The sequence below is a fragment of the Lathamus discolor genome, chromosome 5 (assembly GCF_037157495.1).
Source record: "Lathamus discolor isolate bLatDis1 chromosome 5, bLatDis1.hap1, whole genome shotgun sequence".
Lineage (NCBI taxonomy): Eukaryota > Metazoa > Chordata > Aves > Psittaciformes > Psittacidae > Lathamus > Lathamus discolor.
The window spans coordinates 112966504-112987165 of NC_088888.1; the positions used below are offsets into that span (position 1 = coordinate 112966504).

The 20662-nt window shown below is 46.9% G+C and overlaps 1 protein-coding gene across 4 annotated transcripts in view; it reads right to left on the reverse strand.

The window, feature by feature from the left end:
* Positions 1-20662, reverse strand: part of SLC8A1 (solute carrier family 8 member A1) — a 131995-nt gene that overhangs the window by 85079 nt on the left and 26254 nt on the right. For all 4 annotated transcript variants that reach the window (XM_065682153.1, XM_065682156.1, XM_065682154.1 and 1 more), the window contains exon 2: positions 18091-19926. In XM_065682153.1, the coding sequence (XP_065538225.1) occupies positions 18091-19889 (1799 nt within the window). In that variant the 5' untranslated portion in view covers positions 19890-19926. The remainder of the gene's footprint in view (positions 1-18090; positions 19927-20662) is intronic.

Consider the following 20662-nt stretch of genomic DNA (forward strand, 5'->3'; position numbering starts at 1 on the left):
TCACAACCAAGCAAGTGGTGCTTACAGACACTGATTAGGAAATGTGAAAGGACAGATCTGAAAAGGAAGGAACAACTGAACTGCTAGATGTGCCCAGCCACAAGCCAGAGCATCGGTATTTGCATGCAGATTCACGCAGTTGCAACCCAGGCATTACACTCCCTAGCTGACAGACAAGAGTTCTATGCACTCGTTCAGTATGCAGCATCCTTCATAAGAAATATGGGTGTTACAAACATTTGTTGAATCTTCTCTCAACAATTTCAACACATATAACCCGGGGGTTTAGCTACTAGGGAAAATTCTTCAGGTTTATCTGCAGTCTTTTATACTCTAGACTTCAAAAATGCACTGCCTTTGCAGCCAATAGCTTTGAGATTTGAAAAGAGCTCCTTTGCCAAAAGCTGTGGAGCCTATCAACAGAAGCAGTGGCCAGATGATTCTGGATTTGGCAGTCCTTGGGTAGAGGTTGGACTTGATGGTCTTGAAGGTCTTTTCCAACCTAGTTGATTCTGTGATTCTGAGTAATCCTCCAGCTTTAAGGCATTTTCAGCCACAGATGTGGCTGAGCTGGCTTCCCTGTCCCAGGCTACAGCTACTCTTGCAACTCTTCTGGCAAAAAAGGAAATTCTTGTCCCCATCCCTGGCAGGAGCTGTGCCCAAGACCTCAGTGCCCACATTTACAGGGCAAAGACAAAATATCCTCATGTTCCCTGCCAATACATTCTCCTTCCTCCACAAACTCCCATTGACAAGATAATGAGAAGGAAGAAGTACAAGCCTGAAAAACACATCTGTGATGGCAGCATTTCAGAAGGCACACTGATTCCAGAACTCAAGAGCTATTCTCCACCACCATATCTACCAAGATGCAAGAAACAGGTTGATGATGATAAATTAGGTGATAAAAGCTCTGATTTAACTCATTAAGGTTTCTGTTATGGCTCCAGGTATGTGTAGTCCCAGTGGGGGCTGAATTTTATTTATGCCTGCACTGCAACCCCCTTTGGAGAGCACTGCTCCAGGGCACAGAGCAACAGAAGAAGAAACTAAAGATAATTTTGTTCTGCAGCTCAAGAGATGTGATCTATTTCCAATGTCGCAGTGTGCAAGCAAACCTCCACCTCCTGCACAACTGAACCTACACCCCTACAGCAGGATCATGGCCCAGGGCCTTCTCGGCACACTAAATCTCTGCAGGTCACTCAGTATTAGTGTTGTGATGTAGATTTCTGCCACTGAGGGCTGAAATAGGCAAGGGTAATATTTATTTTGTCCCAGGTGTCTTCTCTAACAAACAAGCCCTCCAGTCTATACGGTTCCTCTTCCTCCAGCTTTCTAAATGAAAACCAAGTATGCTTCTGTGGAGTTTCAAATTTTCCTCATTTTCACTGAAAGGAGAAAACACAGTGAGGTACTTCTGGGGAAACCCCCCCAATCAAACATCTCCCCAGTTCCAGCTGTTGTAGGAATGGCAGCCAGCAAGCCTGTACAAGCTCTGTCACACAGGGAGCTAAGCCAAGTGACCTTTACAGGCCTTCTCTAGCAACTTTGACGTATGAAGCTATGTTGTATTTGTAGTTTGGACGAGCTGTGAGATGAAGTTTTTCTCCACAGCGTATCATTTACGTTTAAGAATCAGTGGCTTCCATCTTCACCAAATCTGCCTGCAGCCAGCAGAGAGATACCACAGAGCAATGAAGAAAGCCTCATTCGAATGTCACTCTCACCCAGGCTGCTGGAACGCACCGGTAGGCAGAGAAGATCCTCAGGAGATACGGTGTGGGTTTTCCTGGGAGCAATTTACCGTCCTGGGCTTTGCCTCTCCTGGCAAAACCTGAAGAGAAATCTTTATGCTGGATCCCCCTCTCTCGTATTGCTGGGGCTGTGTGACCTGTTTGGTAGTGGGACTGATGCAGAAACCAAATGAGGAGCAGGAGAGAGCAATGCTTGTGCTGGCGTGTCTCCAGACCCACTTTGCTCACCCTGCAGCATGCCCTCATCCTCGGGAGGATGTTCATGCGGGAAGGGCTTCCCCTCACGGGTCAGCAAATGTTTTGGCTTCCAGCCTCCCAAGGGTTTAAATTCAGACTGTCCCAGGTTTGTTACAAGCTCATCATAAACTAGTCTGTCTCAGCCTCTCCTTTTCATACAGCAGCTTCACACCGCTCTATTGCATTAATGACACACTTTCTGTGTTAGAAGTCATTAGTGCAGTGGTGTTGGGGAGATAACTGCTGCCAAATCAAGGCCCCTGCTCACAGTAACTGGTGTGTAGAGAACACCATTTTACTCCATTTTTAATGACCCAAATGCAAGCCTAAAGCTACCCATGTTCAAACGCATTATCAGAGCTCACCAGTTCTCCACTAATTAGTTCATATGCCTAAGCTCAAAAAGAAATAAATGAATAAAACTCATGCCACAGATCAAAGGGTGCTGTACCCCAGCAAGGACTGGAGGGCAGGCCCTACCCTCACTCTCCATGGTTACTGGTAAAGATCACTATCATGCCGAGCTCCAAAGCTGACATGTGCCTTTGTGACTCCCACCTGCTTCTTTGCAGGATTTTCCATCACATAGCTAGGGTGCTAGAAGCAAATTCCTACTTGCAAAGAGCTGCTGCACAAGGTGCCTGACTTGATATATACCTTTTCAATGTAGTGGCTTTCACAGAGAAATTGAGGTGCTGAAGTGTTGCCGCTTCACCTTCTGACACAGTTGCTGATCGGCTTTCAAAACACTTGGCCTGAAATCCATTCCCTGCTCTTGTTTCCAGAGTTAATGAAGGAAATTTTAGTTCAAAATGCAACTTGAATTTTTTGTGAGGCAATAAATAATAATATAAAAGTCCCCACAATCCCAAAATTCAATTAATTTCTTCAGAGTTCCAAACTAACTGGTTCAGTTGCAACTTTCCTGAAAGGTAAAGCTTTCTTCCCTAATTAAATACCATTCGCACAGATCAGTACATTTCCCCTCATGTCCAGCAAATGAACTTTAAACCTCTGCTCTAGCTGGGAGGGAAGAGATTATCAACAATATTAAATATGGAGTTCTTTGTGTTACCTTTTTCCTTTCCCTCTTTCACATGCATGTACCCATCCATACAGAGTGTGACTTCCTTGCCACCAGAATGCTGACCAACAGCAGGAAAATTCAGATCACTTTAGTTCTCCCTTTCCCATGCACAGTGATTTTTCTTGGCAAGGCTGGAGAAATTCTCTTTTCCTCATCACTTTTATGTTTTCTGCCTAATGCCAAGCCAGAGCTCTCCTTGAAAGATCACTGAAGCTGAAACTTGTGCGATATCAGCTCAACGCATTAAAACATGGATGTCAAACAATTCTGTAGCAAGAGCCAAACTTTTTCCAATTAATTGTTGCAAAGTTGAGCAGCCCAACCTTGCTCTAAGCTTTGATGGGACCAGGAGCCTTTGAACATCATGCTGCAGCTCTGGAAGGGCTCACCACCAGCTGAGAGGAAGCACTCATACAAACCACTGTGATTTCAGGTTTTCTTCCACACCTCCTTTTCCGATTTTCATCATGTATTCATCTCTCTTTTACCTTATGCCTCTTCATCCACATATACGCACTTCCCTGGTCAGCCTTTCACCTACTCTAATTGCTGAGGCATAGGCATACGCAACCCTAAAGTATTTAGGCACCTTGATATATGTACATCCTTTTTGGAGAGGGCTACAGTTGCTGTGTGAGTAAGTCTATCTACTAACACTAAGAGGAAAGGGCAGTGGTGTGAATTAGCTTTGTAGCTGAGCTGTGCAATTGCTGAAGGCGGCAAATGCCCTGCACCCATGAAGCAGAGCAGTGGCTGAGCAGTGCCACACTCCCTTTGAGGTACAGGATTAAGTGCCTAGTTTTTAATCCCTGGGAGTCTGAGTGTATTTTCCAGAAGGTCTCTGTTTTACACCATGTGTGTGGTGAAGTGTCCAGAGTAGGGGTGGAAATCAGTGCCTCTCGTGTCCCACCTGCATGGCCTGGCTGCCCTGTCCTCATCATGAACCAGGCCAGTGCTTGTGCCCATAGAGGCAATAGACGTCTCCTCTCACAGGTTGGCTTCTAGTGCTGCCAAGCAGCTCGGCCTGCATCACAGTCAGCAGCTAACAGCATCCCAGCATCTCCACTAAAAATGCACTACTTTAGTGTGTAATGAGCTCCCCAGGTTGAGTCTTTTACTGACTCCCCACAAATCACTGAAAGGACAAACTGCTGGTTCTGTTCATTAGCAAGTGCTTTGTAGAAATCTGTTTGTGTATTGCAAGAGACCAGCACGCTCTTTCATACTAGGTCTAGGAAGACTTGAATTGAGAAGCAACTTAAGCTTCCCACCTTCCCTTCCAGCTCTGCAGGATTAATAATAGAAAGCAATTCTCCCCGCCAAAGCATGTAAATTCTCCCCTGCCACCTCGAGGGCCAGACAAGGCATTCTAGAAGCTGCTTAGTGCTTTTCTTAAAACCCCAACTCTTGGAGCTCTGGGATTCAACAAGAAATTTAATTTTCACCTAGAACACAAGTGCAGAACCCCCTGAGGCGTTAGCTCTTGGCATGGCACAGTAAAACACAACCGGAAAGGCTCAGGCAAATAAAATGAACCTCAGTGGCATTGGCATAACTTTCAGGTCTTGCAACATTTTAAAGAAGCCAAATTACCAGGAAAACTGTTGGTGTTCCATTTCATGGAACTCATGGATTCTGTACATGGGCATAGAAGAAAATGGGAGCAAAGACCAGGCAAAAGACCAGGAGACAAGGATGGAGGAAAAGGAGCCTTTTGCTTGTGCTTTTCAAAGTTGATACCTTCAGGAAGCAGAAGTCCTCCTCCACTTCATATTTACAAATCAAAACAGGCATCACCTCCTTTAGCACCCAAGGATGAACAAAAGCCTTCCTTAAGGGTTTGAAGTTGCTGAGGAAGAGGAATTATGGAAAACTTCAAGCTGGTTCTGCAGTTCTACTCTGCCAGATTGTATGGATCCATCCAAGCTTTCCCTCATCGTGGTTTTACTACATTAACACCCAGAAGCAGCTATGGGATGAAAGGTACTGCTACAGTCCACAAAGCCTGGCTGCTCAGCTGGCACAGTGTGAAACAGTGGATTTCTGAACACAAGGCAAGCACTTTACAGGGAAGTCAAACTGCTCTCCTGGCTTGGAAAGGGCAGGCTAAAGGATCAGAAATCAGGGACTGCATGTGTGCTGTGGCAAAGGAGTAGGAAGAGGAAAGTAGCTGCTTTAGTGGCTAGAGCAAACTAGCCACTAAATAACCTAAGATAACTTCAAAGGATTGTGGAGCAAAGGGAAATACCAGAGAGATACCACAAAGCCCCTGGCTGGCAGGCACAGGGGCAATAGCTTTGTCTCCTGCGCATTGGGAGAGAAGGGCACAAGCAGTGTTTCTCTTTTGTCAGGCCAAGCATTTACAACCCTCCTCAATTTCCCCTGCATTTTCAGGATAGCCTCTCCTTGCACAGGTGTCTGCAATGGTCTGTGCCCAGCTGCATGGAAGAGCAGAGCAATCTCCCTTTCAGTGCCAGAGCTTTGGGTTCCCCTTACCTCTTCTGGGAGAGGGAGAACACCACGGAGAAGTAAGGAGCCTGTGGTCCACGGAATGTTCCTAGCTTTTCTCTTTAGAGGTGTTTCCCATATGCAGTTTAATAAGCGCAGCCCCTAGCCCACCGCTGCGTTCAGATCTGTTCATTAACACCTTGGTGAGGACTTTCCAAGGCTGCCAGTTCTCAGGGGGCTGAGGAGCCGTGTTTTAATTGTATATAATTAAATACTGCTCCCTTATCTAGATTTCAAATTTTCCTGTTGGGGCTTCAGTACCAATGCTCTCGTCCCCTCTAATTAGCTTCCTTAATCTGTGCAGCCTTGCTTCTTCCCCCATGGGGACAGGGCTCTCCTGCAGGGAAGCTTGGATTGCATCTAATTATTAGCAAAGGAGACAGATGGCAGGCAAACACAATGGATATCTGGTCCTGTCCCAGATACCCACTGAAAGCAAAAAGCCCAGATTGGGTGGCCACAGGGAAGTTCTAAAGGTTGCATGTGTATCCACGCGTTTGGACTTTCTGCTCATCTGTAGGCTGCTTTGCATGTTACCTCTTCACACATTTGCGGCAGAAGACTGTGCAGGACCAAGGCCACCTGACTGAAGTGTAACTCACATGATGGATGCTTTTGCCTGGCTAACACATAAAAACAGGAGAGGAAGAGACCTCGTCTGACCCAAACTTGTTCTAAAAGAGACAATGCATCTGGTATCTTCAGTGAAGTTTTCAACATATCTCTAAGCTGTTCTCTGCTGTTGACAGAGGTCACCCACTCCTCCAAGCTACTTCTGAGTGGACCCGTCTGTACTAGGAGGAAGCCTCCCCTCCTGTGTAACCTGAATTGCCTCTGTTGCTTCCTCAAGACCCTGCAGACACAGAGAATATCTTATTGCCATTTACATAGCTAAGGGCTTAGACTTTCTCTACGCCTGTGTATTTCTAAATTAAACAGCCCCAGTTCTCACCTTGGGTCACATTTCTTAGACCACTAGTCATTTTCTGTGCTTTCCGTTGGACTCTTCCCAAATTCTTCTGGAGCCGAGTGCTCAAAGCGGGACACAGCTGGGCAGAGAGAGTGTAAGGATGGCTGCTCTCCCCATGAATATCTGCAGGATGACGTCTGTCTCATTCATTGCAAGAGCATGATGTGAGCTCAGATTTGGCTGCAGGGTCACAACGGCACCCCCTGACTCAGTTGTTCCCCTCTCACTTGGATTTATGCTCATGACTACTATTGCACAAGCACTTTAGAGTGTCTTCCTTCTGCTCAGGCTACTTCCTAGCCCACCTATGTAAATCCCCAGCCTACCTTCAGTAATGCTTCCAGCCTCTCCATTCCTGTTATCTGCAAGTTTATACACCAAACTTCTCCCTCCCTTGCCCAACAAGCTCCAGTTCAGGACAAGCATCTGCTGAACACCTTTTCCTCCCATTCAGTGCCTCATTCATTTTTCCAGGCAGGTCTGACCCCATCACCCCTCTGACCCATTTAGTCACTTCTTCCTTACAACAATACTGATCAAGGCAACATTAAAAGCTCTTCTGAAGCTGAGTGATATGACAACCACTGCTTCTCCCTTAGCAAAAAGGCTGGCATAAATGGCAATTAGGTTGGCTTGCTAGGATTTGTTCTTGACTCTTGGCAAATATATATAGTGGCTGTTATGCATCTCCTTGTTATCTCTGAGGTACTTACAAATAGGATTACAGTCATAGGACCTTAACGATCGTCTAGTTCCGACCTCCTGCCATGAGTACAGACACCTTCCATCAGACCAGGTTGCTCCAAGCCCCATCCAACCTGGCCTTGAACATTGTCAGGGATGGGGCAGCCACAGCTTCTCTGAGCAACCTGTGCTAAATCTCCCCTTTGCCAGTTTAAAGCCATCCCTCCTTGTCCCATCCCTACATGTCCCTGCCAAAAGCCCCTCTTCAGACTTCTTACTGGCCCCTTTAGGCACTGGAAGCTGCTCTATGGTCTCCCCAGACCCTTCTTTTCTCCAGGCTGAACCAGCCCAGCTCTCTCAGCCTGTCTCCGTAGAAGAGCTGCTCCAGCCTTTACAGCATCTCTGTGGACTCCTCTGAACTTGCTCCAACAGCTCCATGTCCCTCTTGTGTTGTTGTCCCAGAGCTGGATGCAGGACTGCAGGGGGCTCTCACCAAAGCAGATCAGAGGAGGAGAATCCCCTCCCTCGACCTGCTGGTCACACTGCTGGTGATGCAGCCCAGGACATGGTTGGTTTCTGGGCTCAAGCACACTGCTGGGTCATGGTGAGCTTCTCACTGACCAACACCCCCAAGTCCTTCTCCTCAGGGCTGCTCCCAATCCAGTCTCTGTCCAGCCTGTATTTGTGCTTGGGATTGCCCTGACGCAGCTGCAGGACCTTGCACTTCACTATGCTGAACTTCATGAAGTTCATACCGGCCCACCTCACAAGTGTTTCTATGTCCCTCTGGATGGCATACCTTCCCTCCAGCGTGTCAACCACACTACACATCTTGGTGTTGTCGCAAACCTGCTGAGGGTGCTTGATCCCACTGCCCGAGTTGCTGACTAAGTTGTTGAATAGGATCGGTCCCAGCACTGGTCCTGGAGGGACACCACTCATCACTGATCTCCACTTGGACATTGAGCTATTGGCAACGACTCTTTGAGTGTGACCACCCATCTAATTCGTTATCCACCGAGTGGTTCACCTGTCACATCCATGCCGTAATGGATAACATGATGATTTATGCTAGGCTCTTTCAGATACAGAAAGCAGACCTAATCTGGCCATGCTGCTTTTGAAGGCAGTTCCTGAGCTTGCTTGCAGATCTTACCTATTGCCCAGGAAACCTTCCAGGGGGATTGCTAGCAGCTCAAAGAGCCCCTCAGGCATTCTCCTAACAACAAAGCTAGATTTCAGTATGTTCACTGAGTGTGAGGACAGCTATGTTATATCATCTCTGTCCTACACCTGCAGGCCTCATGAACACAGATGTCTGCAGAGGGATCTGCTTCTTGGTGTAATCTGTTGTTCAGCTCCCTTCCCCTTCTCCCTCTGCATTGCTAAGACATGGATATCTCTTTCCCTTTAATTCTTGTCCAGTTCATGCTCAGTCTGCCTTTGACCCCACACTCCCATGCTGCTCTGTTACAATCCTCCCTACTAAACTGACCCATTTTCAGGTTTTTACATGATTCTTTCTGAGTTCCAGGTCACTGGAGAGCTCATGAGCCAGGTAAATCAATCTCCTGTTACACTTCCCTCCCTTTCCCCTCTGGTAGGATCATTTGTGCTTGTGGCATTAATACTGACTTTGTTTATGTTATTTTTACCTTATGTAGGAGTACACTTTGTCCCCCTAGGTCCCACCACATACCCAGGCACTAAGGAAGAACATAAATTTCAATAACCAAGCCTAAAGTGTGAATGCAAATCTACTGAACTAAGCAAATATAAAGCCCTGTGCAGACTCTGGTGCAAGGCAAAACCTGCTCCCAACCTGCTTGAGCCAAAGTAACAGGTTTTGTCTCAGATCCAGCCTCCTATTCTCAATGAAACTTGCGCATCTCTCCCCTGCTCATCACAGTTCTATTTATTCCAGACTCCCTGCAGAACAGACTTTTTTCTGCCTCTCATGCTGTGACAGGGCTGCACATTCATGCGAGAGCTTTGCTGTATTAGGATATCAGAGTCTGGCCTGCCAAATGGCATTGCCAAGAGGGAAAGGAGGGCTGCAGCTTAGGATGCACAGCTCCTCAGAGCATGATGTCCGCAGTCTCCAGACGGGTGTGTTTCTTGCCCATATCTAAAGGCATGCAGGGTAAATCATCTGTCACACAATGGTGAGAGAAGCACTCAGCCTGCATGGGTAAGGTCTTGGTTGGAGGATGGCAGAGCCAAGGCCACATGAGTGGTGCAGAGATGGGAGGGTGAGTGCTGGGGAGAAGAGGCAGGCAGGGCAAATGATTGCACATGCTGAGCAAGATGAGCCATTAGCACATAAAGCTGAGACTGCCTGGGCAGTTTGAGGGGCTGATGAGTGTTTCAATGGATCAATGTATTTCGTCAGGGACTGTAGTGATAGGACAAGGGGTAATGGGTTCAAACTAAAACAGGGGAGATTTATGTTAGATATAAGAAAGAAATTATTTACTGTGCAAATAATGAAGGTAATTAAGCTAAAGCACTGGAATAGGCTGCCCAAGGAAATTGTGGATGCTCCATTCCTGGCAGTGTTCAAAGCCAGATTGGAAGGGACTTTGAGCAACCTGGAAGGTGTCCCTGCCCTTGGTAAGGGGATTGGAACTAGACAGTCTTAAGGTCCTTTCCAACCTAAACCATTCTATGATTCTACTTCTACTCCAAATTGTTTGCAAAGGTCCCGTGTGTAACTATTTTGTTCTCCTGGAAGCAAGCAACAGAGTTTGGAAAAGAACTCTGAGAAAATCAATCATTTCTGTTTTGTTTTGGTTTGCTCTGGACCCAGCAAGAAACTCCATGTCCTTCTTATGTCCCAGCCAGTGAGACAACAGATTTGTCACCTGGTGATGTTGCATCTGGCCTCCGGGACAAGGCTCTCCTCAGGGTGTACTGGGCCTGTGGTTAATTTAGAGCCACATCGCATGACCCCAAAACAGTGCAGCATATGACTACTGCACACCAGGGTTGTACAGGAGCTAGCAACCAGAGGAATCACTTGAGAACTCCAACGGGCAAAGAAGCTTCCTGACAGCAATGCTGTAAAATTTAAACCACGTCCAGAGAAAAACAAATGTAGTATCTCTGCACTGGACTCCACTCAGCCCATCTCCATCCCTGTCTTCAGCCATCTGAGAATATCTGCACTCAAAAGACCTTCCCCTGGAAAGGACTTTACTCCTTGTAAAGGGGCAGGCATATCCTATCAGCTCCATGTGTCTCCTTCCGGCACCTACTTCATGGGGATCCAGTCTGTGTCCCCATTCTTTGTTATTGCTTTGTTTCTCATTGCCAGACACATTTTATTGTTACTTTGATTGTGTAGGAAGGAGGCCAGACACTATGGGAATGGAACCATATAGGGATTGGACAGACGAGGCACATGCTGGTCACCCTCTTATTTACACAGCAGTGGGAATATTTTTTCTCTTATGCTAAGATATTTTTAAAACAGAGACTGCTGTTATTATTTGTTGTCACCCAGGATCCAGCATTGCCATTCTTGGAAACCAGTGCAATGCCTCCAATGTCAGTGTCAGAAACATTATTAGTAGAGTTTTTGATATCTCCCAAGATGTCCTCAGGCTAAATGTCATATATGACTTGGAGAGGGCTGACCTTAACTCCAACCATTCCTGAGACTGCAAAGCAGATGACATACCCACTAATACCACTGCTGCTAGGTCATGCACCCAGCTATCATAATCACTGTGGCTGTGAGAGACTAACTTTTAATTAGAGCTCCTCACTCAAGAGTACTGTTAGAAATACAGGTGGTTCAGCAAGACAGGGCTATGAAGGTTAACACAGTTATCCTATAGTGCTAAAGAACAGGGGAAGGAGCAGAGACAAGGGGTAACATAGGTGTGTTTCCCCTTGCATGGCACTGATAGGCATGTCATTGCTATGAACATGCAATTTTATCGCTGTTCTGATCAAAGCCAGCAAGAACACATACAAGGCAGACTCAAACATGTGCATCCCCTCTGGTGGGCCTGCCTGAAAGGGGCACAGCACATCACATATCCCCAGTGGCAGAAAGTCAGCTGATAGAGCTCCATCCGCTTGAAGCATGCGGGATGATGCCGCTGGGCTCAGCCTCTTCCCCTAGGGAGGGTCTGATTCTGACTCAGCCAGTTGTCTGCTGGGTCCAGCTTCTCCTCTCTGTTTGGCTCTGGATGACAGCAGACATTTCTCTGCCCATCTGCACAGATGCTTGGATGCCGGCTGTGGTCAGCTCTCTGCTTTTTGTTCTTCTGTTCTTGTTTTAAGCCCACAGATGCAGCCCTGCTGCTGGAAGAAAACTGCTGAGTGCCATCCACCCTGGTCAAATCTGAGGACAAAGTGTCAGAGGAAAGAAGCCTGTTCCCAAGGCAGATGCACAACTTGAACTCAGCACTTGCATTGCGGTCCTGTGTACCAACTATTTACCTTGCCCTGCTCAAGGATTTGCCACTGTAAAGCACCCCATGTGCACAGCAGGGAAAGGGATGTATCTCTGCTCTGTTGACCTGCCCATCATAGCTGGTGCTAAAGCTGCTGCCAGCAGTGGTCAAGTGCATGCCAGGGAAAGAAGAGTGGCATGGCTGCAAAGGGCAACAGGGCTTCTCCTATACCCCAATCTCATCTCCCTGGCAAGGAGATGCAGAGCAGCACTTCAAGATAACTTTCCCCCTGCCAACAAGCTTCGCTAGAGTTGCTGCTTTGATTTCTTAAAACAAGCCTAGATCCTGTGTTTCATAAATTACTACAATGCATTTAATAGGTAGCCTTTTCATAAAGGAGCACAGCGGATGTGTACACAGGCCCTGATGAAGCTAATAACTGCCTCTCAATGGCTTTCAGAGTGTTATTATATATTTAAGATCTGAGCTCCCTTAATCAACCACAGAGATGCAGCTGGCAGCAGTAAATTGCCAACAACAGCTCATTACAAATAAGGCAACATTAGTTTTTCAAGGACAAAAACCATGTCAGTTCTTCACTGAGAGCTAACCACTCTTGTCCTCACCCTTGTCCCCCCACTCCCCCCAGTGATGTGCTGGCACAACTTGCTTCATCTAATAATACAAAGTTGTTGCCCAATCCCCTCCACAGGGGACATCATCAAATCAAGTTCCTAGATTTCATTACTTATTTGGGCAAACAGCACAGGCTGCATCCCTTGCTCTCCCTCCTCAAGCAAGCTACAGGCAGAATGTGTCCTGTAACACCATGATGATATGCCACAGGAGCACAAGCACAGGCCTTACTCTGGGGAGAAGAGGAGCATATTAGGCCATAAGACCCTTAGAGACACAGTTGTGAGTATGTACTTTGTGGGCTTGAGACCTGACGTGGCACTTGGGAATGATTTTTTGGGTACACACCGTGTGTGTCACTCAGTACACAGTCTGCATGCACAGGAAAACAGCAAGCACCTGTAGGAACTTGGGTGCAGGAGAGAGGGGAAGATCTGTGAACACCACATGGTGCTCACACTTGTTTCCTGCTGTCTCCTAAAAGAAATGTGGGGGTTGCCCAGTGCAGCCAAGACAAGAGCACAGCAGTTTTAAGAGGGATGTACATGGCTGGGAGATTTGAAGACTAACATTTTAAGGGGGTTCAGGAAAGACTAAGCACTGTGTGAATGAAGAGGAGAAAAAGAAAACACAGTTCGCCCTGTTATAGCTGTATCTTCCCCCCTGAAGAGGGGATGACCAGCTTCTGGTCTTCAGGACCCAAAGCAATGGTACATTTCAGCCCCAGGGAACTTCTCCCCAGATTTCCCCTGGAAATGAAAGCAGTGCCCTATGCCATGCCCCAGCCTGGTGCAACACATGTGCTCTGCTCCCTGCTATGAGCCATGGCCAGGGCCACCTCTCATGGGAAAGACCCAGGGGACTGGATGCTCCAGCCAAGGACCCAAGATCTAGATCCTGGTGGTGGTATTTGAACTGCCTGCAAATCCGTCTGGGCCAGGTAAGACTGCCAGTGGTGAGGGGAAAACATAGAATCAGAGAATAATTTGGGTTGGAAAGGACCTTCAGATCATCCGGTTCCAACCCCCCTGCCTTCCACTAGAGCAGGTTGCTCAATGCCCTGTTCAACCTGGCCTTGAGCACTGCCAGGGACCCTGAGGTGGGTGCTGGAAGCAGGCTGAATAAAAGTTTAACCTTTGCTTGGTCTGTTATGATGCCTTATCCTGTGGCTTCAGACATTAACCCTGCGCAAGCCAGAGAGGTGATGCACCCTGACCCATGCAAACAACGTGGGACAGACAAAGATAATGTGCTCAACGATGAAACGTGAAAAGGGGAATGTCTTTCCTTCACACTCAGCCTGGTTTACAGAGGTCTCTCTGCCACACCAGAAGACTCTCTGCTCTTTGATGTGTTCTACTAGGATGAACATGCTGGAGGTTTCATTTTTTTCCCAGAAGCTGCAGGCCACAGATGAAAAGCTGAGCTAGAGAGGTCCAAATGCTGAGTCAGGGGTTTATTTTTGCTGTTTCTTTAGAAACACCTCACCCAACTTCTCTTGGAAAAGAAAAGAGGAACTTAAAAAAGCAGCACTGCTTTGTTCTCCCCCTGCCACAATCTATATATTGACACTGACAATTTTAAAGGCCTTTTGGGAGGGAGGCTGCGTGGTCTCTGGGGATACTTTCCCTAAAGACATCAGAGGATTTAGCTTATATTTGTGTCACTGTTGGCATCTGGCTCCTAGATTTATGCTTCCAGAGAAATTCCAAAGATGGCTTGGAAAAGTTAAATGCAGTGGGCCAAGAGTGTAATTTCCTAAACCTTCAGCAGGCAACTATCAGCTAAGTTATATATTATGAAGAACAGGGTCTATTGAAACAGGTTTCTCCATGAATTTACAGGTGTAAATTGCATAGGTGAAATACCACTTTAATAGGTTTTCCATGTAATTGTGTGCATTATCTTCCTCACTGACTTATTAAAGCAGTAAGAACTTTTGAGGGGTGGTGGTACAGATGTAAGAATGCAGACTGTAATAGAACTCCAGTTGCAATGTTCTCTCTAGAAAAACTACTGGTTTTTGAACATGAAAGAACACACAGTTTTCATATACCTTTGCAGTGACATCTGAAAAGATGCCCCTCCTGTTGTTTCGAGACAGTAAGGAGAAGAGACACCAGCAGATGGGGGAAGGATTGCTTCCTCCTTTAAGATAGAAGCTGGACTTCTTTTGAGTTATTTGGCATTGAGTCAGGAGATAAAAATACAGTGGCTAGATGAACCACTGACCTCTTCTCTGATCATGATAGCTGTGGTAGGTGGCTGGGCATGAAGAGCCTGAAACTATGCATCTTCTCCATGTTCTCATCAAGGAAGTTTGAATCTTTAACGGAGATGCAAGACAAGGCTGGAGTCACCATGTTGAGGATGTCTCCAGAGGGAAGACTCTCCCTTACACTTTAAATAATAGCACCATGTCCTATACCAGTGTCTCAGGGCTCCAGGTACTTGTGAAGCATCAGTTAAGACTGACCTTGCTGAGACCCAAATCAGACTTCTTCAGCTTTCCCACGCAGCTTGGAACAATCTGTTTCACAAATCCAGCTAACCCCTCTGCAAAACACATTTAAATGCCATTTCTTTCACTTGCCAGCATGCACCCATTGAACACACAAGCTGCGCTTCAGGAGCAAGGAGAACAAAAGCATCAGTCCAAGATGCTTACAGGCATTTGTTGGAATAAAATGTTCCATAGAAGGACCAATACCTTCTCCATTATGCATCTTTTTTGATAGCATCAGAATAAGATCCTGGTTTAAATGCACAGGAATGGCACAGCTTCAGCAGTTACACATCTATTCCGTGTGCTCTGGGAAAGAGGACATCAACAGATTGCAAAATGGGAAAGTCTCTCTGGATGCTGCAAGCAAACATGTTACGTAATTGGGCCTTTTGGGAACTGAAGGAAGGTCTCCAGAAGATCAGGGCCCTCACAGCACTTACTAATTTTACTGGGACTTACCAGCAGTCTGGTAATAATAGAGGCTTTTACATGGTTCTCTTTTATCTTTGTGTCCCCCTGCACTCCCCTACCTTTGTTGTTAGTGCCCCGCAAAAACGCATCTTACCCTGTTTTATCTTTGCCTAGAATGGCAAAGAGGCACTAAACACCTTTAGAAAGGGCAGCAAAACCATCTCTTGGTCACCAAAGCATCGGAAATCCTCAAGGTGTAGAACTCAACTGAATCAAATATGCTGGGGAATTGCACCATTCTACATAGTTGTGTTTTAGCTGAAGGACAGGGCTAACAAGCAATGACATAGCAAATGGGCTTTAGCTCTATAATCCACATACTGTGCTAGCACATATCTTTACTCCCATTAGAGCAAATTCTTCCAAGGGATGATGCCTATAAGCAGCACTTCAGCTTCAGGACTATACTGCGTTTTTGCTGGAGGACTATCCTTAACTTGTGCCCCGGCAAACACAGACGTGCAGGGAATTTTCTGCAAGTCAGTTGTACCATTCTGTACCTGAATGTAGACTGTAGCAGCCAAGCTTTAGATGAGTACCTACTGCCTTTCAGGCACGTGAATAGACTGCAATTTCTACAATCAGTTTCATCCTTCTCCCAGGAAAATGAAGTGTGTGCATGTCCTCTCCTACCTGAAGGAAGCAAGCATCTTGGTCAACATACGGCCCTGCAGTTGCCACCTCTTTTCACCCCATTCCCCAAGCCCCCATCTGTACCAGGCTGCTGACTCCTAAAGTTGTGCTTCCCATGTACCATCCCTCCCTGCGATTCCACGGGGAGACAGTTTAAAGGCAATAGAGGGATGATGGCAAAGCCCTGGAATCTGCGCAGAAAAAACACCCTCGAGTTTCTGAGAAAGCTGTTTTCCCCCTATTTCTTGCTTGCTGCACACATGCTGACAGCCAGTAAGAAAAGGAAGGAGGAGGCTTGCCAGCATGGGGAGGGCACACCAGCACACTCCGGGAGGCCAGGCAGTAGCGCTGGCAGGATGTGGTCAGCCTGTTCCCAGCACACCCGTTGGTTACTGGGCTGTTGGCAAAAGGCAGCAGTGAACAGATTAGTGGGGGAAAGGCCACCAGCAGAGGCACCTCACAGAGGGTCCCGGTGCAAAGCCTTGGAGAAGGCACCACTGTCCCACTGCAAAACCCCCATCACAGCCTGAGCACCAGCAGACAGGTCACACTACCTGTCTTGGATGAAGGAAAATGCAGAGGTCCTGGTCAGAGTGATGAATCCAAGACAGGGGGAAGCCTAAGCACCTCTGAGCCCTCTGTGGTTCTGTGTTTGGCCTGCCATGTAAACATGTCACATCCCAGGGGAGCTGCGATCAGACTTCAAAGTGTTCCTGCCAATAGCCCAGTTTTGCTAGTGCTGAATGACCTGGTTAAAAAGTAAAGAGCCTTCCGGGGGTATCCTTATAGCCTAGTTCATTGCACCTCTGCAGGCAACTCCCTGCTTCCCCAAAATGAAAAAATAAATAATCCAAGAACTGCATTCCTTGATGCTACAGTTATCATTCTGGAGCCAGGAACAATAGCTTACCATGTGCTCTCAACCTTTGTGTGAGCAACATGCATGTTCTGACCATGTTCATGGCATGATTGTGAAGTTCTTGCTCAGTTTTTCCTGAGAAGTCAAAACCACAACTGGTCTAAATAATATCCTTCCTGAGAACTACAAAACATTTTTTTCTCTTCCCCTGCTTCAAGAAGTTTTATGATTCCTTCTTTTGCTTCATTCTCCCTATGAATGCAGAGCAAGTAATCGAACATAAGGATTTCTCTCAGCACTCATCATGGGTCTGTCTCAGCTGTTAAGAGACCAGTGGTATGATATGCAACACCCAAGCTAACATTTACTTCTCCCTTGACACAGCAGTGCCCTTTATCAGTGACGGCTCCAAGTTCTACACAGTGGTTTTGTGTTACAGAGTCTACTGCTGGCAGGGACTGATGTACAGACACAGACTTCACTATAGGAAGAGCCTGAGGCTGGAACAATGCAACTCCCAATCCTCACTCCTCCCAGAGCCCCAGCTGGGCAAGGAAATATCTTCACAGCATATCTAAGGATAGATGTTTTCTATCATGATTTACTGGGCTAATTTATATTCTCTACATAATGTAATAAAGCAGGGTACAGCGCTAATTTTTCCACCATCCACCTAACAACAGTCAGGATTAGCTTCCAACAGCTTTCAGCCTCTTTATCGTTTGCAAGCAGCCAAATGTAGCTGCAGTTGCATTCTAACCATGAGGCTTCTCTGCATGACAGTACTATTTCAGGACATGCATTGGCCAGTGATACAGAACTGCAGACTTTAGAAGAGTAGGAGGTGAAGTTACCTTCACCAAAGCCCTGAACAGAGCATCAGTAGAACAGGCTGTGACCCAATTCCAGATGATCTGACTTTCAACAGGCAAGTGGAAGTAGGTGCCACAATTTATACATTCAGTTTAGGCCTTTCACAAGACAGATCCTTATGCCTGGATGGTGACAGCCAGCTTGGTTTTGTTCTCTGCTGCACTGTAGAGCTGAGGCCATAGTGATCTGCTAAGCACATGGGTAGGGTGTGGGAAGCTGGGCTCACAAACCAGTCCAACCTTGCTGCTGCTGGAAGAGTGGAGTGCCCCCAAGCAGGCATCACTCTCTGGTCTCTTACTAAGGCAGGAATGCAGCATTTCAGGCTCCCCAAAGCACATAAGACCATTCATGGCTTTCTGTAATGCACTTGTACCCAGACACCTCAAGTGCACCTCTGGGAGCCATGTACATTTAATGCCAGGAGAACCAGAGACTGTAAGTAACAAATAAAACCTTCACTTACACTATCTCATCATTCTGGAACTCCAGCTCCCCGCAGGTGTCTTCAAAGTCCTCTCCTCCACCTTTGGCTGAGCCTTCAATGGTTTTGTAGGGCACAATAACATTTCCTCGTGCACCAGAGGTTCGCAACACTTTCACTTCCATGGTCCCCACACTTTCACTGATGTGCATTACCGGCTCCTCAAAAGTGAAGATGCCAGCATGGTCATCATCAAAGATGGTGACAGTGGCAGTAGATGGTGATCCCAGGCAGGCAAGCGTTGAGACACGACTGGCCTCAAGAATGCCCTCATCTGAGGCCGCAGTGCTCACACGAACATTACTGAGATGGACCAGGAAGTTCTCATCCTCCTCAAATATGTCATCATCGATTATGCCAACACGGATTTCCTTCTGGGTCTCTCCAGGCTTGAAGACCACTGTCCCTTCAGTGAACTCATAGTCAGAGCCAGCATTGGCCGTCCCATCCTCTGTCCGGAAGTCAACGTACACTGTGTTGGTCAGGTCACCTCCCCGGCGAATGATGGTCAAGGCAACCGTGCCACAGTTCTCCAGACACTGGTAGGTCCCCTGCTCAAAGTAGAGCTTGCTGATGGGATCGTTTTCTGCCACCTCGCTGTTGACCTCGTGCATGCTGACAGCTTTGCGAGCCTGGTCTGCAGCATGTCTCTTCAAGATGTTGCCAGCTCCTGTCATGAGCCGAGTAGCCTGAATGCGGTAAAAGGCCCTGCTCTTTTGCTGCTGGCTCAGAACCTGGTAGTTGGCCAACTCGATAAGCTGTTCAATTTCCTTGTCGGGGTGCTTTTGTTTCAGCTCCTTCAGGATCCGAGCCATTTCCCTCCTGGCTTCCTCATCGTCCTGGTCTTTCTCATCCACCTCCAACACCAGTGTCCCATCCAAAAAGTTCTCCACATGAGAGTTAGCAACCTTTCCATCCATCTCGATATCAGCTTTGGAGGAGGGCCGGTCACCCTCATGCTCAATGATCATGCCTCTCTGCTTGCCAGCTCTGTATTTCTTGTAGACGTACTTGTAAAATAAAAGCCTCCTGTCAGCTATCCAGGCAAACACCACACAAATGGGGAAGAAGAAGAAGGTGAGCAAGCCTTCCCAAACCTCCACAATCCCGGGAGAAGACACAGATAAAATAATGTAAAGCCAAGTGTAGGCAAAGATGCTCCAGGCTGCTGTAACAAAAAACACTCTCAAGTGCTTGATCTTCCTTATCTCTCCATCTGGAACCACATAAACACAGATCGCAATGATGACAAACATGTTAAATGCAGCACTCCCCACAATTGTGCTCGGACCCAAGTCTCCTGCCGTGAAGCCGTGGCCGCATACTTCTATAACAGACAAGAGAATCTCAGGGGCAGATGAGCCCAAGGCCATTAGTGTGAGGTTGGAAACGGTCTCATTCCAGATCCTCACTGTGGTTTTGCTGGTCTCGCCATTGGGCTTCTTGATGGTTATTTCCCTCTCTTGAGATGTAATGACTTCGATGGAGGACATGAAGCGGTCAGCAATGATGGATACTCCCAGGAACATGTACACCATTGCTACAAAATACACCGTTGCCCGAGCAATTTTGTCACCGAATGAGGGGTCTTGCGGTTCCCATATTGGTAAAATCACACCCTTTTTGCAGATGTATGAGCCAGTGCACTCCTCGGTGTCGTTCACAGGCAATTCGCTGGGGCCCTCCGCGTGCATGCCATCTGCATGGAACAGCAACACCAGCACAACGCTCAGGATTTGGAAGCTCACTGGGAAGGTGGGTGGGTGAATTGCTTGCGACATGGCCGCTTCTAGAGAGCAGGTCCCAGATGTCCTCAACCTGCAGAGACAAAAGGAAAGATGCATTAGGTAAGGCTGACCAGAGAGAACAGATTTTTCCTCTGCAGCCTGTTTATTTCTCATCTTTCCAAACACATAATCAACTTACCCTGTTACTCAAGAAGACACATCTAATGAGCCCATTTGTGTTATTACTGCAGTTTTCCATGTACAAATCATCTAGTTCAGTTATCTGAACAACTGATTCAGATGCTACCAGTGGGCCATCACCTTCCCCCTTTAGCTACTAAGATGTTCAATGCCACTCTCTTTCTCTTCACTGAAAGCCTATTTGTTCAACTGCATTTTCTTGTTTCTCATCTAATTAAAGGCTGTCATTCTGCTTCACAGATGGCAGAAGTGTTTCCCATTTCAAAATTGCAACGCACTCACTCACTGGAGTTCAGGGTAAGAGCAGGAGAGGAGAGGGAAATCTATTATCCCCCCTTGTTTAAAAAAAAAAGAAGTTTCTATATTTGCCATTTTTAGTCACTGTAAACTACGTATTTCACAGCCTTTTCTTGCTCACAATCCTCCCAGGCATCTACTCCACATCAGAAATCTGCACAAAGTGAGCTCAAGCCCTGGCAAAACCTTATTCTTAACAGTAACTTGGTCATAAGGTGCACCAGAAGGGCAGTCTTTAATTAATGATTTTGGAGCCATTCCTTCCACAGTGCATCACTTTGCACCTTCCTGAAACTGGAAAGAACCCCATATGCATCCAAGCCTGGCTC